The sequence below is a fragment of the Telopea speciosissima genome, chromosome 2 (assembly GCF_018873765.1).
Source record: "Telopea speciosissima isolate NSW1024214 ecotype Mountain lineage chromosome 2, Tspe_v1, whole genome shotgun sequence".
In the NCBI taxonomy this organism is placed as follows: Eukaryota; Viridiplantae; Streptophyta; class Magnoliopsida; order Proteales; family Proteaceae; genus Telopea; species Telopea speciosissima.
The window spans coordinates 44157316-44179268 of NC_057917.1; the positions used below are offsets into that span (position 1 = coordinate 44157316).

Below are 21953 nucleotides of genomic sequence, written 5' to 3' on the forward strand. Positions count from 1 at the left end.
TTCTTGCGTGTCCAAGCCATGTCAACTCTTTCGGTTCTATTGGATACCTTTTGTACCCAAAGGTGCCCTGAATGGAACTGAAGTCACGAGAGAATGTCAGGTTCAATTCACACAAAATAAAATGTTCAACCTCAATTATAAGCTCAAATCTTCAAACAAATACAAAAAAAAAAAAAAGAGGAAGTACAATTTCTTCAAACAAAACAAATACAAGTCATTACAAATTTCTTGGACATTCCAAACCAATAAATATATTTGGTTGTACAATCCACTTAGGCATTTCTAGATCAATTAACATATTTGGATGTGTCACTCAAATGTTGGAGTTCCATCTCTAGAATTCTACTTATTAATGGGGGAAAAAAAATGGAAGAGGATGTAAAAGTACAACATCAAAGAGAGGAAGCTCAGCTGAAATATCTGAAACTGGAGGTCAAACAAATCTTGGCAATCAGTTACACTTTAGATAAGCCTTACATTAGAGCCTCTCAGTCAATCTGATCATGAAAGAATTAACAGAAATTGCATCCAAACTATCCAAGAAGATTCAAACAACTCATGGAAGAACTTGGCCCCAACCTGCTCAGCTGCAGCTCTAAAAGCAACCCCAAATGCATTCCCTTGGACTGCACCGAGACGTGGCTTCCCACACACCCCAACAATTAAAACTTTGTTGGATTCTTGAGATAAGCAAGCACAGATCAAAGGCTTCATCTTCGCACCCTTCTCCCGCAAAGCATCCATCAGAAAGTAGCAGAATTTGGTCAATGCTTGAGGATACCCAAGCAATTTTGTGTCTGCAGGATCTTCAAGCTTCATCCACCTGAATTTCCTTCCACTTCCGATAGATACACTCTTAGTTATAGCTATACTTCCTTGCCTTACAATGGCCCTTTGTATCTTTATTGCATTCTGCATCCCCTTCCTCAGTTTGTCAAGATTATTCAAGGACAATGCATCATAGGCTAACCCGAACTGTTCAGATGCACAGGAACCATCAGACTCTACAAAAGACTCAAGCAGTGCGGTAACCCCATGTACCACATCAGCAGCAGATACCTTTGAGCTATACCCATGAAGTCGTAAAAAGCTTCGGTAGTAGAACTCTGTAAGCCCATACTCAGGGAGAAACCTTTCAAACTCATCTTTCATTTTCCGTTTCAATTCAAGGTTCATGTACTGGAACTTCTGCTGGCAGTCAACAAGTGCAAATCCCATTCGGGCTAGGAGAAGCTTAAGCTTCTTCAAACCATTGTCACTCCACGTCTTCAGCTTGGTCGCGATGTAGGAAGAACACAACATTGAATCAAATAAATTCCATTCCCTCAATAGCATGAGCCGCGGTTCATCTTCGTATGCAATTCTAGAGGCATCAGGCGCCTGTATCTTTGTCCCATCTTTAAGGGTTACTGAAGTTATTGCGTCCAAAATCCCGGAGCTGTTGATGTGCTGTTCCAGCTCCATCACACCAGCTTGATATCTCTCATTTGTGAGTCTCTCATGGACAAACTGATCAGTCAAAGAAACATAGGCTAACCAAAGCAATTCATTTGTATTCTTTCTAAGAGAATGTGAAAGATCAAACATAAGAAGGCCTGAAGGCTTTCCATGGAAAGTACCCAAGCTGTAATACTCCTTTTTCAGCTTCCTGTAGAGTTTTAACCGATCTAATTCTGTTTCTTCAGAAACCCTTCTCCGCTTTCGTGATCCTGAACCATCTTCCTCCTCACTTTCACTCTCACTCTCATTGCCATCTTCACTATCAGAAATTTCATCAAGCTCATCATCAATGTTCAAGTCCGATGCATTTGCAACAGTGGAGATATCAAAGTCGTATGTCAAATCAGCCTGATGCTCATCATCCTGGGTATAAAGAACAATAACCCTATCATTCTGATCACTGAGGTTGTGGAGATGAATAGGCCGGTGGCTGTCAACCACAAAAACACGAGCACCTGGCCCTAAATCCAGAACACGTCGTAGGTCCCTGTGACATCCCCAGTTTATGAGTAGGAGAGACACTGGTTGACTGGAGGAGCATAGGCTAGAGCCTGCATATGTGTGGATTTCCTTAAATGAGGAAACAGGGTAACAAGCGTATTTGATAGAATCAGATTCGAGGATGTTGAAGACGATCTTTAGGGCACAGAGGGAATCAACATCAGAGGTTGATGGAAATATCAACAGAGGGGAAGAAGACGAAGCAGAAGCTGCCTCCCGTAAACATTTATAGAAAGATTCAACTCTCTGTTCCCTCACCATATTCCCTCAATTAGATGTTCTATTATGAGAGAAAATAAGGTTTTTCGGCAGAAGGGCAAAACATGATCGAGCCGAAATTGCTGAACCATCTAAAATCCCTCCCAGATGTAGGCTTGATGTGTCGATTACATAGAGAGACTGGGAAAACTACTTAGTGTCTCAATCCAATTGTGAATAAATTAAAATGACTGAGTCTGTGAGTAAATCAATCAATATAAGTGGGAGGAGAGAATGAAATTAGACGAAATGCAGCGCTGACGACGAGCTTAAAACTAGAAGATCCAAACAAAATGCAGAATATTAATAGTGATTCTATTGAAACTACTTAAAGGAAACCCACTTCGCACAAAATGATATGAACACAAACGATCTGAAAAGAAGATTTATATTTACAGAAATTTTAATCTAAGGACATTTTCTGACACTGAACAATCGGGAGTACCTGAAGATGGGATAAAGCAAGAGCAGGCGTTCGTTTTAACGAGATTACGATTCCTTTGATAGTCTCTACTCACCGGCCAGAGAAGATCTGAAGAGGTTCGCTCGGCAAGGAGACACAAAAGAACAGATAAGTTTTCTGCGTCACTTTTTAACTTTGAATTTCCAAATGTCGTCTCTTCTGCAATTTCGAATGTCAAGTGAAAATTTAAATTTTCCAATGACCGCCAAATTTTGGCGCCGGATAACGAACAATGTGAACTGACCTTTCTGTCCCTAAAATAAGTGTGAATGTCTGATCCAAGTCCTTACTGAGGCCGGATCATGCATCCGTACGCGTACGCTACAGGCTCGCCTCTACAACCCAACTCATCGTGCGAGAGCTGACTGAACATAGCTGACCAATGAGTCAATGATAATAGCCTCCCCCTATGGTTTTAGTGAATGGTATCGGATTTGGTATCGGTCTCCTTTAGAATCCTTATGATACCAATACAGATCAGCATGGATTGGCATTGATCAGACATGTTTGTATCTGATCCAGGGGTGTAAATGAATAGCCGAAATCCGTTTACGTATCCGTGTTCGTGTCCGTTTAGTACTATCCGAATCTGTCCGAAAGCTAAACGAATGCGGATACAGATAGGCTATAGCTATCCGAAAAGCTATATTTACATGTAAACGGATAAAATATCTAATCCGTATCCATGTCTGTATCCGTTTAGCACTATCCGAATCCGTCCGATAGCTAATCGGATGCGGATGCGAATATAGCACTATCTGAGCCGAATCCGATCCATTTACAACCCTACTTTTTTTTTGCTATTTTACCCTTGGTCCATACTATTTCACTGATACAGTATCAACATGGTATTGGGATTTGCGACTAGCAATACCGATATAGATCACCTGTTACAGACGATTCAATATCGATATCAACACCAATACCTATTACCATGTTCCCCTAACCCCATTGTGATATCTGTTTCTTTTAGGTAAGTCATGGGATCATCTCCATGGTAGGTCATGGGAAACCAATCAAAAGAACTAATGGTATAACAAAAATTTTGTTACACTGATGTCTTCTATCATCCCATAATCATTAGGGTAAAGACAAGAAGAGAAAAAGATCATCTCTTTCCATCACATGAAAAAAGGAAACCATTCCATACCTGAATGTACAGCGGAAAGAGATCGATTTGGGGTTTCTTTCGCATTCCATGAATAACAAATAATTAAAACCTTAAATGCATAATAATTACATCAAGATTTGCTAACTCGGAGAGCCTCTAGTGTTGCTCCTCCTCCATATAATGGTTATTCTCCCAACAAGCATTTCAAGAAAGCCCTTCTTGAATCTTTTTTATGCAGCCAAAGATTCCCCAAACCAAACAATAATCTTCTTCAACGAAAAGATCCCATCTTTTCACAATCAGGGTTTTCCAAAACCCCTATAAACCTCACAACTCAAAGAGAGCAAGAGAGAAGAGAGAGGAGAGGGAGTGAGGTTCAGTCAGCCAAGCATCCCTTGGGTTTAAATAAGTTCCTGTCTTGTGAGAGTCTGACTCTCTCTCTCTCTTCAAGTTTGACTTGAAATCCAATAGGCTTTCTTGATGGGCTTCTAATTGGTGAAGAAACAGAATCTAGAAGGGAAAGTAAAAAATTAATAAATTTAATTTTTAATGGACAATTAAATAATTGTTCATATCCATTAAAATTAAATAAATTAATAACAAATCCTAAAATTACCCTTGCACAATAATAACTTATTATGCATCAACCCTCCACTAGTCAACATCATCGTTAGCAGAGTACATTACTCTTGGACATGTATATCAATATGCCAAACCCCATTCCATAGTACATGTCCATATCAAAGTGTCTGTGTACGTGATCGAAATCTGGAAAACATGATAAATATTTTAATCAAAACATACACATTATATATCATTTTATGTGAAAATAAATTTTGAAAAATCATTTCTAAAATGATACAAGATCCTAATTCTCATCCGACCATCCACAGACAATCTCTCCTTGATGTTCCCCAATCGGGCAGTGGAGACCATGTTAAATGAATCTTTGACTAACAAAATGTTCCCACATTCGTAGAACATCAGTTATGGTTCTCTTAAACCTTAGTCATTGATGAATCAAAGAATGCATTCACATTTTGCAGTGACAAGGCCCTCTCAGGTATTGGGTCTTAATGACACATGTCTATCCCAAACCTACATCTGGCAGTAATACATGAGGGAATTGGCACAAGTAGATTTTTCACCCATACACATCATTATGTGCACTCTCATTTGTACTCTGACGTCAACATGTCTAAGCATATCCAATGCGACGACCATATGATAAGGGTACCCAGCCCAAATCCTAGTCGTGACTACTATTTTAAGTATATACTTACGGACATACATTGCTCAAAAAAATTTATATCGCATGTGATATTATTAAACCAAAATGTATAAACAGTTCAATAACCATAAACCGAACTGAACCGGAAGAAATCAGGTTTAATGGACACTAATATCCAACAATTTCGTGGGAGCGCGTTTTCTCAATATTCCCCAAAAAAATGGAAAATATGTTATGGAAAATCTCAATATCTCAAAGTCTGTCCAATAACAAATCCTTTGAAGTTCGTTTTTTTTTTTTTTCATCTATTAAATGACTCTATTAATCTTAATTAGCTAGGTTCCCAAAACTTGTATTGTTGCTAGAGTGCTGCCTATGTAGTAGAATAAAAGACTATGAGTTTAAGATAGGTTTCCTAGATCGTTATCCTCTGCAGTCCACTGCTCGAACAGCACCTGCTGTCCCCTCACATGGGGGCGAAATGATGACTTAACCTCCCTGCCCGAACACACTGCCTGAGGGAGGTTAAATCGTCATTTTGTACCCTATGTGAGGGGACAGCACTGTGCTGTTCGGACCGCAAACAGCAAAAGATAAAAATTCTAGGCCAGTTATAACAAAAGAAATCCACACCCATCAAAAAAGAAAAATAATTATAAATTTTTTTGATAGAGATTTATTTGATAGAAACTAGAGATCAGAAAACAATTCTTATCATTTGACCCATCTTGTAGTCATTTAAGAGTTATATACATATGAAATGTTAGAAGAATATAAAACCCCACATATAAAAACTCAAGCAAAAAACACTACAGTATTCAAAATTTCACAGGTATCTATTAAGTTTAAATAAAACGTGGTAATGTTCAGAAGCCTTGGTGGTAATTAAGTGCTTTATTAATTATTTAAAACAAGCAATTACAAGGGCTATCATTAACATCGTAATTTCCCATGCTTTTCACAAGTGTTCGACTTTTACTTGTTTCTAGCATGGTAAAAGCTAGGCTCTTGTGATCAGTCCATCCAAACCTTCACAGACGGACCTTTTGGAAGATTTACTTGGCAAATCCAACAAATGGATGGTGATAATGGTTTTCAAAACAAAACCTAATCATTTAATTTTCCGATTTATGTATTCACATCATCCCTTATAATATCAGTGACCTGGCAAACGAAATATTCATTATCCAATGTCCCATGGTAAAATGGATTAACACCGGCTTCCCTCTTTATCCCCTGAGGTTCATTGACCGGTACGGTTATGCAGTTCCTCTCATAGGAGGGATTGAAATGGTCATTCCACCCCCTGACCGAACACACTGCCCGGGTGGGGTCCACCCCCTTTTATTAGAGGCACTAGAAAACCGTACTGGACAGGGGAACCGCAGGTGATAAAAATTCCTTCCCTCCTGTAGAATACATTTTAATAACATATCAACAAGAAAAAAGTATGCATCCAGAGCAACCCTTGCTCAAATTTATTACCATAGTCCATCCAACCTTGAAAAATAGTATTAAAACATTATTTTACAAGTAATAGTATTTGACTGTTATAATAATTAATGGCTAATATGACATTAGCAAAATAAACTTACAGAACATTGTTATGTAAGTTATGGGCCGTAAGTTATTACATAGTTATTATAATAGCATCAACAGATCCCATATGTAATAAGCATGGAACACATCACTCCATATTTGATGAACCAACTCTTGCACAGCTGGTAGGTCTCTCCACTTCCCATGCTGTCTGGTCCACTCTTGAACATATATGCCTCTTAATCGTAGGCTAATATTATGCAACTCAAGTACCAAACTTCTTCAAATCAAGAAAGGTACCCTCTCTATGGCTGATTACATTCAAAATGTAAAAAGGTGTCGTCGACAATCTTGCTGATGCTACCAACCCCGTCATTGATGCAGATGTGATTCTTAGTACACTAACCAGTCCATATTAGATCCTTTAGATACTGCATATCTTCCTTATTAGACCAACCTCTTAGAAATAGAAATTGCCACAATTAATAGAGCCCACCTTATAGGTAAGAATATAAAATAAAATATTCTAACAGAAGGTCTATGAATGATTCTTCATGACTATAACCTAATGCATGATGCCTATGGATGATGCATAAAAATCTGATTTTGTTTAGGGTTTACCTTTTAATTTTTATTGATATTATTGTTGGATAAATGATTGCGAAGATTTTGCCCAATCTTACCTATTATTGTTCTTCACTTTATGCATTGATATGTTGATGAAAGTTACTGTTTTCACACTTTATTTTCATTCTTTTCAATAGCATGTGTTAGGGTGGAATTGGGGAGTCATGACCCCGAAGTTCCGAACTTGGATGTATTGCTTTAAATTATAAGCAAATCCTTTATTGTCATTTTGTTGTTTACCTTACCAACATTGACGAATATGTTGGGGTAAAGATGATGCTTTCAAATTATGATTCTTATTAATTTGAGCTCTTCTTTACTGGAACTTAAATGGTGTTGGTTATATTTTATGTTGTTCAATTAGCCATCGGAACTGTATGACTGGGAAAACCTTTGGGGGTCATTACTCTATCTGGCTGGTAAGATTGATCGCTACCATCCCTTTAGTTTCTATATCTGCGAGGAGATAGTGTTGTTGTAGTTGATCATAACTAGAGTTCATACACCGCTATCCTGAGGGCCTTGACCAGTGTATGGTAACTAGTTCACACTAATCTATCAGGGAGTGATGTGTTTGTTATTTTACGCTTTTGATGTATCTTTATGTTGATTGTTGCCATGTATACTTTTCATTACGGTAGTTGTGATAAGCAAATATGGTTGCGATCATTTTGTTTTTTTTTTTTTTTTTTGGTTTCAAATCTATATATACATATTATTGTATCTTTACATTTTTGTATTACTTGTGCATATTTTCACACCTATGTAGTTGTTGTGGATTTACTTGCTAAGCTTTTCCCAAACCTTACCCTCACCACTTTTCAGATGAACAACTTTATAAATGCGAACTTGGATGTGAGGATGTACTCGAGGAAGCGTTTGGAATAGAAGAGGACAACTGTTATTAGAAACTTTACACTTTCTTTCAATATTAAAAGAGCTTATAATTTGTTTGAATTGAATTTAATTTTGGAGATTATAACCTTTATTTCAGAATTTTAAGTTTAACTTGGAAGATGTAATAGCTTAGTTTAGCTACCCTGCTTTACTTGAAGTCTTAATCTATACATTTTAGACATGTGTTTATGTTTTGGTTCTACTCCGGTTCATATCTCCTTGACATAAACGATCTTGTGGACCGTCAATGTCCCTAAAGCGCTAGGGTGGTTTTTGGGGGCGTTACACTTAACCTACATTAGATTATTGAGCAAGAACCCTAAGAAACTAGGGTTTGGGTTTGAGGAAAACCTCATCGATCATCAACCAAACACCGTGTGTGTGTGTGGGCATGTCAAACATCATGAATTCATGAGGAATGGAAACAAACAACCCAAGCAAACCCTATATGCAAGCTATTACATGAGAAAATCGCATGGGCATAAGCTAGCCTTGTTTGAAACCAAATGAAGATACAAAAATCGATTTGAGAAGGGTAGGAACCTTACCTTGATGTTGATTCGACATGGCAAGGACGTTGTGGGAGCTTGGACTAGAGTGATTTAGAGCTTGAAGTGCTCTACTTAGGGATTAGAAGCTTTGGCTCACGGTTAGGAGAAGAGAGGAATGGAGAACTAAAAAGAAAACTAGGTTTTTTTAACTCATTCTATGCGAGTTTCGGAGCCTGCGGATGCAGAAATCGTGCCACTGGTGCCTTCGCAGGCTGCCTCCGCAAGAATTTTTAGCTCAAGCTAAGGCTCTGCCTACTGCCTTCGCAAGCCTGCGGAGGCAGTCACCCTGTTGCCTCTGCAAGGCTCAAATGAGCTGCTTTGGGCCCTCTTTTTGAGTTGTTTGGTTTCCACATGGATTTAGCATAATTATTTATGAACCTCACACCACTCAAGTGCACCTTCTATGATCAAATGCTTTGTTACTTGGGAATTTGTTTGGAACTAACAAATCTGATTTTTCTGCTTATAGGAGTTTAATTATGGTGCACGGACGTCGAGGCCATAGTCCTAGGGTGCCCACGCCTGGTCGGGGTTTGACCGAGACACAGCTGGTACTTTCGGTGATCCTTTTCCAGACGCCCCAAGGTACACCACGGCCCACAATGTGAGCCAAACAGTAGGGGATATGTTGAGAGAATTTGGAGTCTAGCAAATGGACTATTTAGATGAGATGAGGCACACATTCCAGTAGCAGCAAAGGAAGTTTGAAGATTATTTGACAGCCCGGTATGAAGCTGATGAGAGGGCTAGGGTAGTAGTCTATACATCACCCCCTCCAACCCTAACACCTGTGGTAGCTGCTCAGCCAGCTTAAGTACAAGTGGATATTACAAAAATTATTGATAGGTTTCAAAAGATGAGGCCCATGGAATTTACTAGATTAAACAAAGATCCATTACACCCAGTGGTGTGGGTTTGGGAGATGGAGAAGACCTTCACAATGATCTATTGCACTGAAGATTGCAAGATTCAGTGTGCCGCCTACATGTTGAAAAGCGAAGCTGATGACTAGTGGAGATCAACGGAGTCCAACCTTATTGTTACCCATCCTAATCTTACTTGGGAGCAATTCAAGGAGGCTTTCTTCGAGAATTACTTTCCGGAAAGCTATCATAAGAGAAAGGCTGCGGAGTTCATGGACGTCACTCAAGGATCCAAATCAGTTCTTGAATATCAACAAAAGTTTGAGGAGCTGTTCCACTTTGCTCCCATTCATTTGAAGGATGATGTTGAGAAGCGTAAGAGGTTTGAAAAGGGTTTGAGGCTGGGGGTAAGCTTGATCTTGGTATCTCATGGGCCCCAAACCTATGCTAAAATGGTCCAAATAGCTAAGGCCATTGAGGGTAGACAAAGGAATTCTTACCTTGCCCAATTGGGTCATGGCAAGAGGGCAGGCACAACATTATTTAGCCAAGAACCGAGCAAGTTTCCTTGAGCTCAATACTCAAGCTATACTCCTATGTATTATAAGCATGCAGATTCAGCTCAGCTCGCACAACCTGCTTAATTTACAGATTCATCCTTACCTACTGGTGGTTCTATATGGTGTTACAACTGCAACAAACATGGACATATCTCCAAGTCTTGCCCTCAGCCTAAGCCTTGGGTGTCACGGACCGCAACTCAGCCTTTAGCTTCACAAGCATCCCATTCCAAACTGGTTGGTAGACCCCCATTTTTGACACAAGGTAATAGAATTCCAACCCAAGCATATGTTATGACCGATGTCGAGGCTGAGGCAACCCTGGGGGTACTGACAGGTAACACCCAACCTAAAGTTGATTTAATTATTGTCGTGCATCATGTCATCTCATGCATGCATAATTGCACTTTGTATTTGTATCAGGTACCATATCTATTGCATCCATCCTCGCATACATACTCTTTGATTCGGGTGCCTTATACTCTTTTGTGTCTTCCTCTTTCGGCAAGAAAATGGGGATTGGCCCAAAGAATCTAGCCTAGGGATTAGCAGTTAGCACACTGACTGGGGAAGTGGTTGGTTTAGCCATTGTTTATAAGCCATGCCCGGTGAAGGTTTGTGGACATGACATGATTGCACACCTGGTTGAGTTAGACATGAAAGACTTTGATGCGATCTTGGGTACTGATTGGTTGGCTGCCTACAGAGCCAATCTTGCTTGTGCGGAGCAACAAATAGTTTTCAAGCCCCATGGTGGAGATGAGTTTGTTTTCAAGGGAGATAAGAGGAAGCGATCCAAGAGGTTCATTATCTTGGCCCTCCAGGTCAAGAAACTCTTAGAGCAAGGGTACGAATGTTACCTAGCTTCGATGACTGACACTAAAGCCAAGGTGAAACTGTTGTAAGAGTTGAGAAATTTAAGTGACTTCCCAGACGTGTTTTCGGATGACTTGACCGAGTTGCCTCCCAATCAAGAATTCAAGTTTGCTATTGACTTACTACCTGGAGCAGCACTGGTATCCAAGGCCCCTTACAGAATAGCGCCAACAGACCTAAAGGAGTTACAAGAACAGTTGAAAGAACTATTGAGGAAAGAATTTATTTGGCCTAGCATGTCTCCTTGGGCACCGGTTCTCTTTGTCAAGAAGAAGGATGGGAGCATGAGTATGTGCATTGATTATAGGGAGCTCAACAAGCTCACAATTAAGAACAAATACCCGCTACCTAGAATCAATGATTTGTTTGATTAGCTTCAGGGAGCTAAAGTATTCTCTAAGATAGATTTGAGGTCTGGATATCATCAACTAAAGATCAAGGAGAGTGATATTAGCAAGAAAGCATTTCGATCATGCTATGGTCACTACGAGTGTTTAGTGATGTCCATTAGATTGACCAATGCCCCAGCAGCATTCATGGAGTTGATGAACCGGGTCTTCCAAGATGTACTAGACAAATGTGTGATTGTATTTATTGATGATATTCTGAGTTATTCCAAATCAGAGGCGAAGCACGCTGAGCATCTCGAGTTGGTGCTTGAGGGAAAAGAAGTTGTATGCAATATTTAGTAAGTGTTAGTTCTAGCTCTCACAAGTGGCTTTCTTGGGCCATGTGGTTTCAGCTGAAGGGATCAGAGTTGATCCGGGAAAAGTAAAGGTAGTGATGGAGTGGGACGCACCCAAGAATGTGGGTGAGATTCATAGTTTCTTGGGACTGGCCAGTTATTATCGGCGCTTTATTGAGAACTTCTCACATATATCAGCTCCCATTACCAAGTTAACCCACAGGGGAGTGAAATTTGTGTGGTCCGATGAGTGTGAGAAGAACTTCCAAGGCTTGAAGCAGAAGTTGAGTACGGCCCCAGTTCTGACATTACCAGAAGGCACAGGAGGTATGACAGTTTATAGTGATGCTTCAAGATTGGGGCTCGGTTGCGTGTTGATGCAAAATGGGAAAGTGGTAGCCTATGCCTCGAGATAGCTGAAGGACTATGAGAAGAACTATTCCACTCATGATCTTGAGTTGGTGGCACTGTGTAGCAATCCTTGACTTAGAAAATTAAGGAAGCCTAGCCCACTGACCCGAAGTTGCAGGAATTGTTGGAAAAACTTAGACTAACGATCAGCCCAATTCGGACTTCACCAAATCTGAGGATGGTAGACTCAAATTCAGGGCTACAATTTGCTTACCCAATGATGAGGAGTTAAGGAAGGAGGTGTTGAGCGAGGCTCACTATTCACCTTATTTGATATACATCCTAGTAGCTCCAAGATGTACAAGGACTTGAAGAGAAATTTATGGTGGAGTGGTATGAAGGCCGATGTGGCAACACATATTTCGAAGTGCCTTGTTTGCCAATAGGTGAAGGCCGAGAGAGCAACTCCATACCTTACTGCAGTCGATACCGATCCTAGAGTGGAAGTGGGACAACATTACTATGGATTTTGTCACCTGGTTACCAGCTAAGGGTGTGGATTCTATCATTGTTGATCGATGAACCAATGCGACACACTTTATCCTTGTGAAGATGACATACACCATGGACCGCCTAGCCAAGCTTTACATTGATAATATGGTTTGTCTACATGGTGTGCCTATTAGCATCATTTGGATGGAGACCTGAGGTCTACTTCAAGATTTTGGGCTAGTTTTCAAAGGCTATGGGATACTTACTGAACTTTAGCACAGTCTTTCATCCACATATTGATGGGCAGTCAGAGCACACCATTCAGACCCATGAAGATATGCTGAGAGCTTGTGCTATTAAAATGAAGCGTAGTTGGGATGAGCATATTTTACTCATAAAATTTGCTTACAACAACAGCTATTAGGCATTTATTGGCATGGCACCTTTTAAAGCACAACATGGAAGGAAATTTTGTACGCTGTTGTATTGGGATGAGGTCGGCGAGCGACGTATTTTGGGACCGGAGATGATCCAAGCTATCTGTGAGAAGGTAGATATGAGGCCATATTAGGGCAGATCAGTCGAGGAAAAAGAGCTACGCCGATGTCAGATGGAAGGACCTCAAGTTTGTGGTTGGTGATTAAGTCTTCCTTCGGGTGTCACCTAAAAAAAGGGTGATGAGATTTGGGAAGAAGGGAAAACTGAGTCCGAGATTCATTGGGCCTTATAAGATCTTAGATCATATTAGACCAGTGGCATATAGGTTGGCCTTGCCTCCAACCTTGGTAGGTGTTCACGACGTATTTCATGTGTCCATGTTGAAGAAATATGTCCCAAATCTAACTCATATACTTTCCCAAGACCTAACTGAGCTGAATGAAGATTTGACCTATGAAGAGACACATGTTGCAATCTTGGAGCGTAAGGAGTACAATCTTTGGAACTGCTCTATTCCATATGTCTGGGTGCATTGGAGCAACCACACTGACCAAGAGTCATCTTGGGAGCGTGAAAGTGTGCTCAGGATGAAACACCCTTAGTTGTTCGGGTTATCAGGTGTGTCAATTTCGAGGACAAAATTCTTAAAAAGTGGGGGAAAATGTTACACCCATAACCTAACCCTACTACTCTCAGACATTGGATGTAGGTGCGGAGCTTGAGTATGTCCATGACCTATGGGCTATCACCATGAAACCAACATACAAGATCTTCGACCGTGCCTTTGGTACCCCTGTTGAAGAAAGACCCCTTGATCGAGATCGGGGGAGGTTCATGGCTGGGTGGAAAGTGTTTGACCTTCACCCGTGCACATGTCAAGGATGTGAGAGACTACGAGCGAATCGCACAGGACCTTCTTTCCTAGATGATTGATAGTAAGTTACTTGTGTTGTTTTTATGCCAAAGGTACCCATTTATACCTCCATTATGTGTATACACATCCTTGGGCAAAATCCCCAAAGCATTGGAAGCCATCAGGCCAAAAACACCTTTGCAGAGGATGTTTTGTGTGAGCCTGCGGAGGCATGCAGGGAGCCTCCGCTGGTGCCTCTGCAAGGCCCAAAAGGATGCTGTTTCGATTGGTCCATGTTGGGACCACTTGGGCTTGAGCCTAGGACTAAACCCTAAGCTAAGTTGGCCCTTTTATGACTTCTTGGACCTAGCCAAACCTTAAGACTTGGACCCTAAGGCCTATTTGGGGTTTTTACATATATGAAACCCATTTTTAAGCCTTTGAGACACCCCAACCAAACATGGCCTTAGACACTTAACTAAACCACCCCAAAACCCTATCCTTTCCCTCATTTCTCTCATTTCTAACATTCAAGAGAAGGGAGAAAACGTGGGAGGCTAAGGAAGAAAGGAGGAAGAAGAAGAAGGGGAAGGGAAGAAGGAGTAAGAGGAGGAGCCCCAATACCATTGGAGTCCCTCTTGAGAGCCATCTTCACCCCAACCAGCTGGAGATTCACCTCTTGGCCTAGGAGCTCGTGGAGAAGGAGGGTTACAGTCCATTTCTAGCTTGGAAACTTACTTCCTTTGCTGTCCTAAGCTAAACTCCTTGTAAGTAAGCTAAACCCCATCAATCCTAGCCTAGACTCACTTGGATTTGGTTGAAATCCATTAAATCTTCAACCAAACCATGGGGCTTCTCAGCCTACTATAAAGGAACCCTCTATTTAATGTTAAATACATCAGCTAATGATCCTTGAATACCCATCCACAGCCCCTTGGTTTAGATGCCATGAAACCCCTTGTGAAACCCTAATTTGGGAACCTTTAGAGATGTAACCCATCCAATCTTCAACCAAATCTTAGGGCTTACTGTCCTACTATATTTAGATCTCCTATTTGATGTTTTTAATAGTAATTTGTGGCCTTAAGCAACTATAGAGTCCCTCCATGGCCAAACCACCATGGCAGCCCCATTGTTGGACCTTCAATTTGGAACATCTTGATGCTAAGACTTGGTCCTAAGCATTGAACTCATTGGGGATGGAATCCATATAATTAATAGGGTTTAATGAGACCAATTAAGTCCCCATAATAATTCAAAATGAACCCCAAGACCTCAGCCCCGAATAACCCCGAGTTGAGCTGTAGAACAACAGTTTTGGGCTTTGCGGAGGCAGTCTGCGGGGGAATGAATTCTGCCTCCTCATAGACCAGAATGGCCTACTGAGTTGGTTTTTGGTGTTAGGTTTGAACCTCAGGCCTTCTTTCACTCATTGCACCTATGCAATGTGATGTTTTAGGCTGACTTACACTTGTGATTAGAGCGTACATGTGCACGTAACCCAAGGACTTTGGATACGACGACTATGAGTGGATTCAACATTTGAACTATTTTATGGTGTGTTTCTCATTAGGCATCAAGCTATGCATACGGATGTGTATGAGTATTATGCATGTTGATTCATCCTTATATTGTCTATTAATATGAAATGATATGAAGCATAATGTAACATGATCAGTTATGCACGATGTAATGTATGGGAATGAGATGTGAATAGCGTAAGGTACTATAAATATGAAAATCTTTATGATGTTCGATTGATGAATTAGATTCGGGTGGTGACCGGCCACCGTTACTTCGGTATCACACCCATTGTATTGTTAATTGGTCTAGGTGTAAGCTAGAGAGATGAGAGGGTAGCCTGTACACTTGTGTTTATATATATATGTATGCATTTTAATAGTTATTTACTGGTTAGGATATAACTCACCCAGTACTACGACCCTTACTGACAGGGGTTTTGGTGTCGGGCAAACCCATGGGTCCCGACTGTATTTCAGGGTACCCCACCGAGAAGTCTCCAATCATATTTTGGGCTAGATACCAAGACGAGGTTTGTATCGGGGGCTTGTGGACAACTCGGTGAAGGAGTCCGGTCTTGCACATTTCCATCGTAGCATGGGACATGGTCGGAATGCCATCCGGTTTCTAGCACCATTGCTGACGATGCTACTTGTGTTATTGTAGTACTTGACCCAAATTAGAATCTCGTTGTTAGGGGGAAAATGAACAAATGCATCTATTCATCATACGTGATTTGCATACTTTAGCATGAATTGATGGTGTATCTATTATTGAATGATTGTGTATGGTTTGATCGCTTGCTGGGCTTTTATAAACTCATCCCTCTGGAGTCTTTGTTTTTTTTTAGATATGAACATAGGGATGGCGGATCCAGCAGAGGTTGATCCAACGTATCTTGGTGGTGGGGATTACGAGGCTTGGGGTGGCCAGCTAGAGGTGGAGCAGGCATCAGACTACCTTTGTTATGAGTGCGCTCACAAGGCACCTTAGTTAGGGCTAGGATCTAGAGCCCTTGGTTATTATGACTTGACTTTTATATGGAACATTTGAGGATGATAGTAATTAACAGCTTTAGTATTTAACTTTTTTATACCTTATACTTGTTATTAGTACTTGAATTAAACTGATATATATGAATATGGTACCATTTAGAACTCTCTATTACTTATGATTATTATGTTTAACGCTTCCTGTCATAGCCCTGATTTTCATTCTTATTTATTGAATAAGAACCCGGGTGGTGTACATGACATAGCAAAGTGTCAATCCTATAGTTTGGTGTGGAATATAGGGGTATTCCCGTCACATTACCATAATCTGGGGATGGGGGTGTGACAGGCTTGTTCACATTAGAACTTGACCGGTTTAGGTTTAGCTCAAATTAGGTTAAGGTCTGTTTAGTTGTACTAATTAGAAATTAATGTATTATTCCAACAGTGAACATTTATTAAATTAATTATTGATTTAATTATTAAATTATTTATTGTGAAAAATTCTAAAAATACCCTTTTTAGTTTCTCTCTCCAAAAAACCCTAAAAATGACATTCTTACCCTTTTTGGTAAAACTTCCAAAATCACTCCTAGGAACTATCCTTGACTATGTTCGGACTTATTTTGGCCTAAGAGCCAGTAAAAAATACATTTTAGGCGAAAGTACTTACCCCTGATTGGTTGTTTCAAGGCCAAAGTGCTCTCAGGACTTTCCCAAAAATCTGATCATCCTTTCGTCACTTCTACAGGATCTACATGACAGATAAAGCTTTAAATTAATTCTCTTATTATTCTAGGATATTACAATCCACCCCCTTAAAGAAATATCGTCCTCAAAATTTACATCTTTGGATCACCCCATTATGTCGGGATATTAATCTCAGTTTCGAGGTCGGTTTATATCTTGGTCGAAACCTGATACTTTCTCCACGCCTTTCAAATGCTAGGATTTTTCTTAAATCTAAAAATTCCATAAATCTTGTCACAATAGAACATCACTAAAAAAATCAACAACAACAACAAACTGAGCCTTATCCCAACTTAATGGGGTCGACTACATGGATCCAAACAAAAGAGCGGCAACATAATCATTTGTTTTGATATCAAAAAAAATTATTTTCATTCAGAGCTGATTTTAACAACATTCGGGCACACCAAAAAAGGTTTGACCAGAACATAACTCCTTGAATATAAATCAGATTTAAGCAATATTGCTTAAATCTGATTTATATTGAATGAATTATGTTCTGGCCAAACCTTATTTGGTGTGCGTGAATGCTGTTAAAATCCCTCTGAATGAAATATTTTATAGATATCTTTTAAAAGAGAATTTTGCTGCACTTTTGGTTTTTAGTCATGTTTTATCATAATAATATTTACGGGATCTTTAGATTTGAGAAAAATCGCAACATTAGAAAGTTGAAAATTTCACCCACCGTCGAAAATCCAATTTTTGTTCTTGAATTAAGGGGTTGACTTTTTATCCACTTGGAATTTGATTTTCTAAACATTTTTATTGAATTCAAAAGGGGGTATTTGCTTATTTAAAATTAATATCACAAGTAAATGTACGTGATTCAGGTAGAATCTTGTAAAATTACCAAAATATGACCAAAACATGTCGAAACCAGGTACAAAGTGATATCACATTAAGGTTTCATCTCGGTTTCTTGTGAAATGCAGTTTCGATTGAGAATCTGCAATTGTCTTTGGATTCCTGCAGTACGCCAAGGCTTGTAAGAGGCATTTTGTTATTGTTTTACCTTTCTACTGCTAATGTCACTGAGCTTTCTGTTCTAGTTCAGACATAATTCTTAATGTGTAGTTCGTCTATTATATTTTACAACCTCCCACCCTATTCCAGACCCTAGATCTATAGGATTTGCAATCCTAGAACCCTAAGCCAAGCAAGTTCATTTTCGCAAGATTCCATTTATTGGAATCTGATTGGTTATCAAATTCCACATACTGTATGCGGCGTCGCATCAAGTTTGAGCCCTACAAAGTCATGTGCCTCAGTGTAGCATATGTACGCTAAGAGGACCTCTCAAGATTCCATTGGACGACCTCTCATTCGTTGTAGCTAAATGCCTCTAACCAAGATCCATATCCAAGGGCCTTACCTTTTCCTGCTCAAAGTTGACCAGATCAACGGATAATCGCTTTTCATGTAGTACAAAGCAATCAAATGACGAAACATCATTTGACAACTAACCTCGTGATGAAACTATCTTCACTCAAGCCTTCTGAGGTGTTTTGTATGTATTATAGGCACACGATAGCAATTCCCATATGGCACTCCTCATTGGCCAGTGCTTTTTTGGGGTCTAACATGGTCAGACACCTATTAGTGCTGATTTAACACATATTAATGCGCCATGACTTTTTGTGCAGATTTTAGCCATCCCTAACAGATGCGACTTCATACACCCCATGGTCCACGGGTTCCTATGCTTCGCTTGAGGTCGGTACATAGCCCCGAAGATTCCAAATGGAATTTTCTGATTGGGCCATCCGTTTAAGGTGAGCCACATATCAAAATTCTCAGAAAATTACCCTCTAAATCCCTGCAACAGCAAAACTCTATGGTTAAGCATGAATTTTGTGAGAAAAAACCAAGAAGAAAAAGAGGGGTGTGTGCTTAGTGAGATGCATTGAAGGCCATCTAACTAATCTGGTGAGCTTGTTTGAAGGCACATTGAAGTGCATATGTTGGTGATTGAGCTTCATTGAAGAACAAAGTGATGCATTAAGTGGTTATTGTTGAAGAAAGACAAATGAGGGAAGAAGACAAGGAAGAAGAAGGGTTGGATGGTCCCCCCATTGTAGTGCTTACTTGAAAGCTCAAGTCTCACCATCAAGGTCAGAGTTGATAGTTCTAGTGGCCTCCACTACATCACAAGGACATCATAGAGCAAGGGTTGTAAGCATTTCTTTACTGTATTTTTTTACAAATACATTCCTGCCATTGTTGTATGCTAGCGATAGGTAGTTTACTTATTAAAGCAAATTGTGAGTCTTCCAATAAAGTAATTTTTAGCAGAAAGCTTGAGGGAAAGGAAATGGTGACCAGCCGAGATAGTTGGCGGAGAGGTAGGAGAAGGGGTAACAAGGGAGGAGGCAATGGCAGGTGGAGCACCTAAAGGGGTTGAGTAGAGAGACAGGGGAAATCGGCTAGGGCTTGAACCGATGACTCTAATACCATGTTAGAACAATAGGATTCTGAACATATAGAGTCCTCAAGCATTTTAGAGTCCACATGTGATATAGAATCCTTGAGCAATGTAGAGTGCGCATATGATATAGAGTTCTTTATCATGTAGAGTTGCATAGAATGTAGAGATCAACATCCAGTTGAGGATGATGTGGAGATAATATCTCCATGGAATGATAGGATTAATATTACTTTCACTGCCGTTATAGTGTCATTAGTGCTCTCGTCTTTAATGCTTGAGTTTATGTTTAGGTCAGAATCATGTATATCCATCCACTCTAGCATTTCTCCCAATTTCTCTATTTTTAAATTGTGTGTACAGTCGATATGACATGCTTGGTTTCCTTAACCTCTTTCTAATTGATCTTTATTTCTTTGCTTGATTTATGAGTTCTCAAGTCTTTGGATTCTATTATTTATGTTGTTTAATTGGATAGAGACTCTTTTGAGTCCTGATAAGCATGGAGAAACCTAGGGCTCACATTTGATTTGTGTCTTCCTTTACCGGTTGGGTTTCACCATTGTCTGTCACTCCATTTTCAAGAAAAAAGTTCTTAATACAGCATGAGCTGTGTCTATTCTTTAGTTATCCTCTATACACGATCATCTTCCCTAAACTCCAAGAGGGTTCTCTTATTTATACTTGAGCAACAAATCTTGACTCAAATGGGTTTACTTGACAAGCAAAGGCAGCAGCAGTAGCAGCGGCAATTAAGCACTCAATTTTTTATTTTTATTAGTAGAGGAAGAAAATTATTGTATTTTCAGAGAAATTAATATAATTTTACCATCATACCCTTCATTTGGGGTTTCAAGTGAAGAATCAAAGGTTATGATGTAATTACTTTTTTGACCCAAAAAGGTCCCACAAAAATGAGGGCAATAAAACTTAGGTTACAACTTATTTTGTCACGTAGTAAGTGATCCTAATGCACATTTAATTATTTATTGAGATTATTTTTTTGATAAGAATTTATTGAGATATTAACTTTTAAGGTACATTAATATTGTGGCGATTCTTAACATAATCTGTATCCGAAGACCAAAGATGATTAACCATAGCTTTGATGTCTGAGGCAATGGAGCTCTAAATTTGACTCTATGAGTTTGAAGAAGAGGTTCACATTCTCATATTCCTTTCCCACCAAATGTGGTACACTGTTGCACTAAAGGCCAATGATTGATGCAAGAAAATTATGGTTTTTATTTTTTTTGTTCTCTAAAAGCAAATCCTTTACAACAATTTGTTCCACCATGAAGTTGCCAACACTATTTTGAAAAGCCAACATCTACCAAAAGCCCCTGCACAAATCTAAAAACAAAAAAGAAAAACGATAAACAAAAGGGTAAACCACACATAGCCTCCCTGAACCAATGCTCCCATGCACGCCACAAAGAACAGAAATGCTCCCATTAATATTTATCTCCATGGAGAAAACTGCTTACAATATCCATACTCGGCTTAGCCACTCGCCACCGCCATTCTCGCTCATGTTGGAAACCACGCTTAAGGAATACCTCAGTGACATCTAAGAGGTGAATATTCCATCCCTTCTCAAGCCTCAAGCAATTAATCTTCTCAAATTGGCGACAAGCTAAGTCATATGTATTAGATTTCATCCTATCTATTACTTCTTCGAGCAATTTCCCTAGTTTGTCTTTGTCTTCTCAACCAGCGGCTTCTGCCCTGAAGTATGTATCAAATTCCGGGACTCCAATAGATCGTCAAATGCCCTTGGAGTAGTCTTCATCCATTGTGAAAATGTCATGGACTTCATCGACTAAACCAGATTGGACCATCTGATCTACACGCTCGTATATATAATTCTTCAGGACGGGGAGGGAGACATAGACCCAAAGAAAACAACACTCATACTTGTTTGGAATCTTAGGGTTTCATTGTCTACCAGTGCCTCTATGTATCTGTTGGACCCACCGGCTAAGATTGGGAGATTTCCCCGATCCAAATGGAGGTCATAGCGTGCAAAGTTTTTTCACAAAAGTCGGCTATGCTGAAATCCGCTTCAGGATCTATAATTCCTATTAGGTGGTGTGGCACACCACCCATCTCCTCATCGGTGACTTTATTTGTTACAACATCCAAACCCTTATGGACTTGAATCTTATCGGAGTTGATCACCTCTCCTTGGAATTTATTCGCAAGATATATGGCTAGTTTCGATTTTCCTGTCGCTGTCGAACCCAATACAAAAAAGAACTTTTTCTTTCCCTTGCTGATGGAGGTTATTTTTGGTCTCCATCTTCATTTTGCCAGCCTGAAATTCATAATCAATTAATAATAGATGAGTATCCATGCATAATGATTCAAAATTAAGAAAGTATTTTTCCATTTCATTAACAATATAGGCCCTACTATTTGTCATTACATGGTATGATGACTTGGTGACTCTGATAGTTGCATAGACAT

The 21953-nt window shown here is 39.7% G+C and overlaps 2 protein-coding genes and 1 pseudogene across 2 annotated transcripts; 1 reads left to right on the forward strand and 2 right to left on the reverse strand.

The window, feature by feature from the left end:
* Positions 1 to 501: 501 nt before the first annotated feature.
* On the reverse strand, positions 502 to 2295 carry LOC122650070 (cell division control protein 45 homolog). The gene has a single exon (XM_043843367.1). It carries the CDS (start codon positions 2260 to 2262, stop codon positions 502 to 504), a length of 1761 nt encoding a protein of 586 aa, XP_043699302.1. The 5' UTR covers positions 2263 to 2295.
* Positions 2296 to 11760: 9465 nt separating this feature from the next.
* On the forward strand, positions 11761 to 16310 carry LOC122650743 (uncharacterized mitochondrial protein AtMg00860-like). Its single transcript, XM_043844133.1, has 2 exons — positions 11761 to 11989; positions 16168 to 16310. Exons 1-2 carry the CDS (start codon positions 11761 to 11763, stop codon positions 16308 to 16310), a joined length of 372 nt encoding a protein of 123 aa, XP_043700068.1.
* Positions 16311 to 20794: 4484 nt separating this feature from the next.
* Positions 20795 to 21953, reverse strand: LOC122650744 (annotated as a pseudogene).

What these genes read in the sequence shown, in the direction of transcription:
- LOC122650070 (XM_043843367.1), bottom strand. Translation starts at nt 2,262, where the DNA reads ATGGTGAGGGAACAGAGAGTTGAATCTTTCTATAAATGTTTACGGGAG.
- LOC122650743 (XM_043844133.1), top strand. Translation starts at nt 11,761, where the DNA reads ATGGAGTGGGACGCACCCAAGAATGTGGGTGAGATTCATAGTTTCTTG. An exon ending in ATTACCAGAAGGCACAGGAG is followed by an intron (nt 11,990 to 16,167) that starts GTATGACAGTTT and finishes GTTTTTTTTTAG; the next exon opens with ATATGAACATAGGGATGGCG.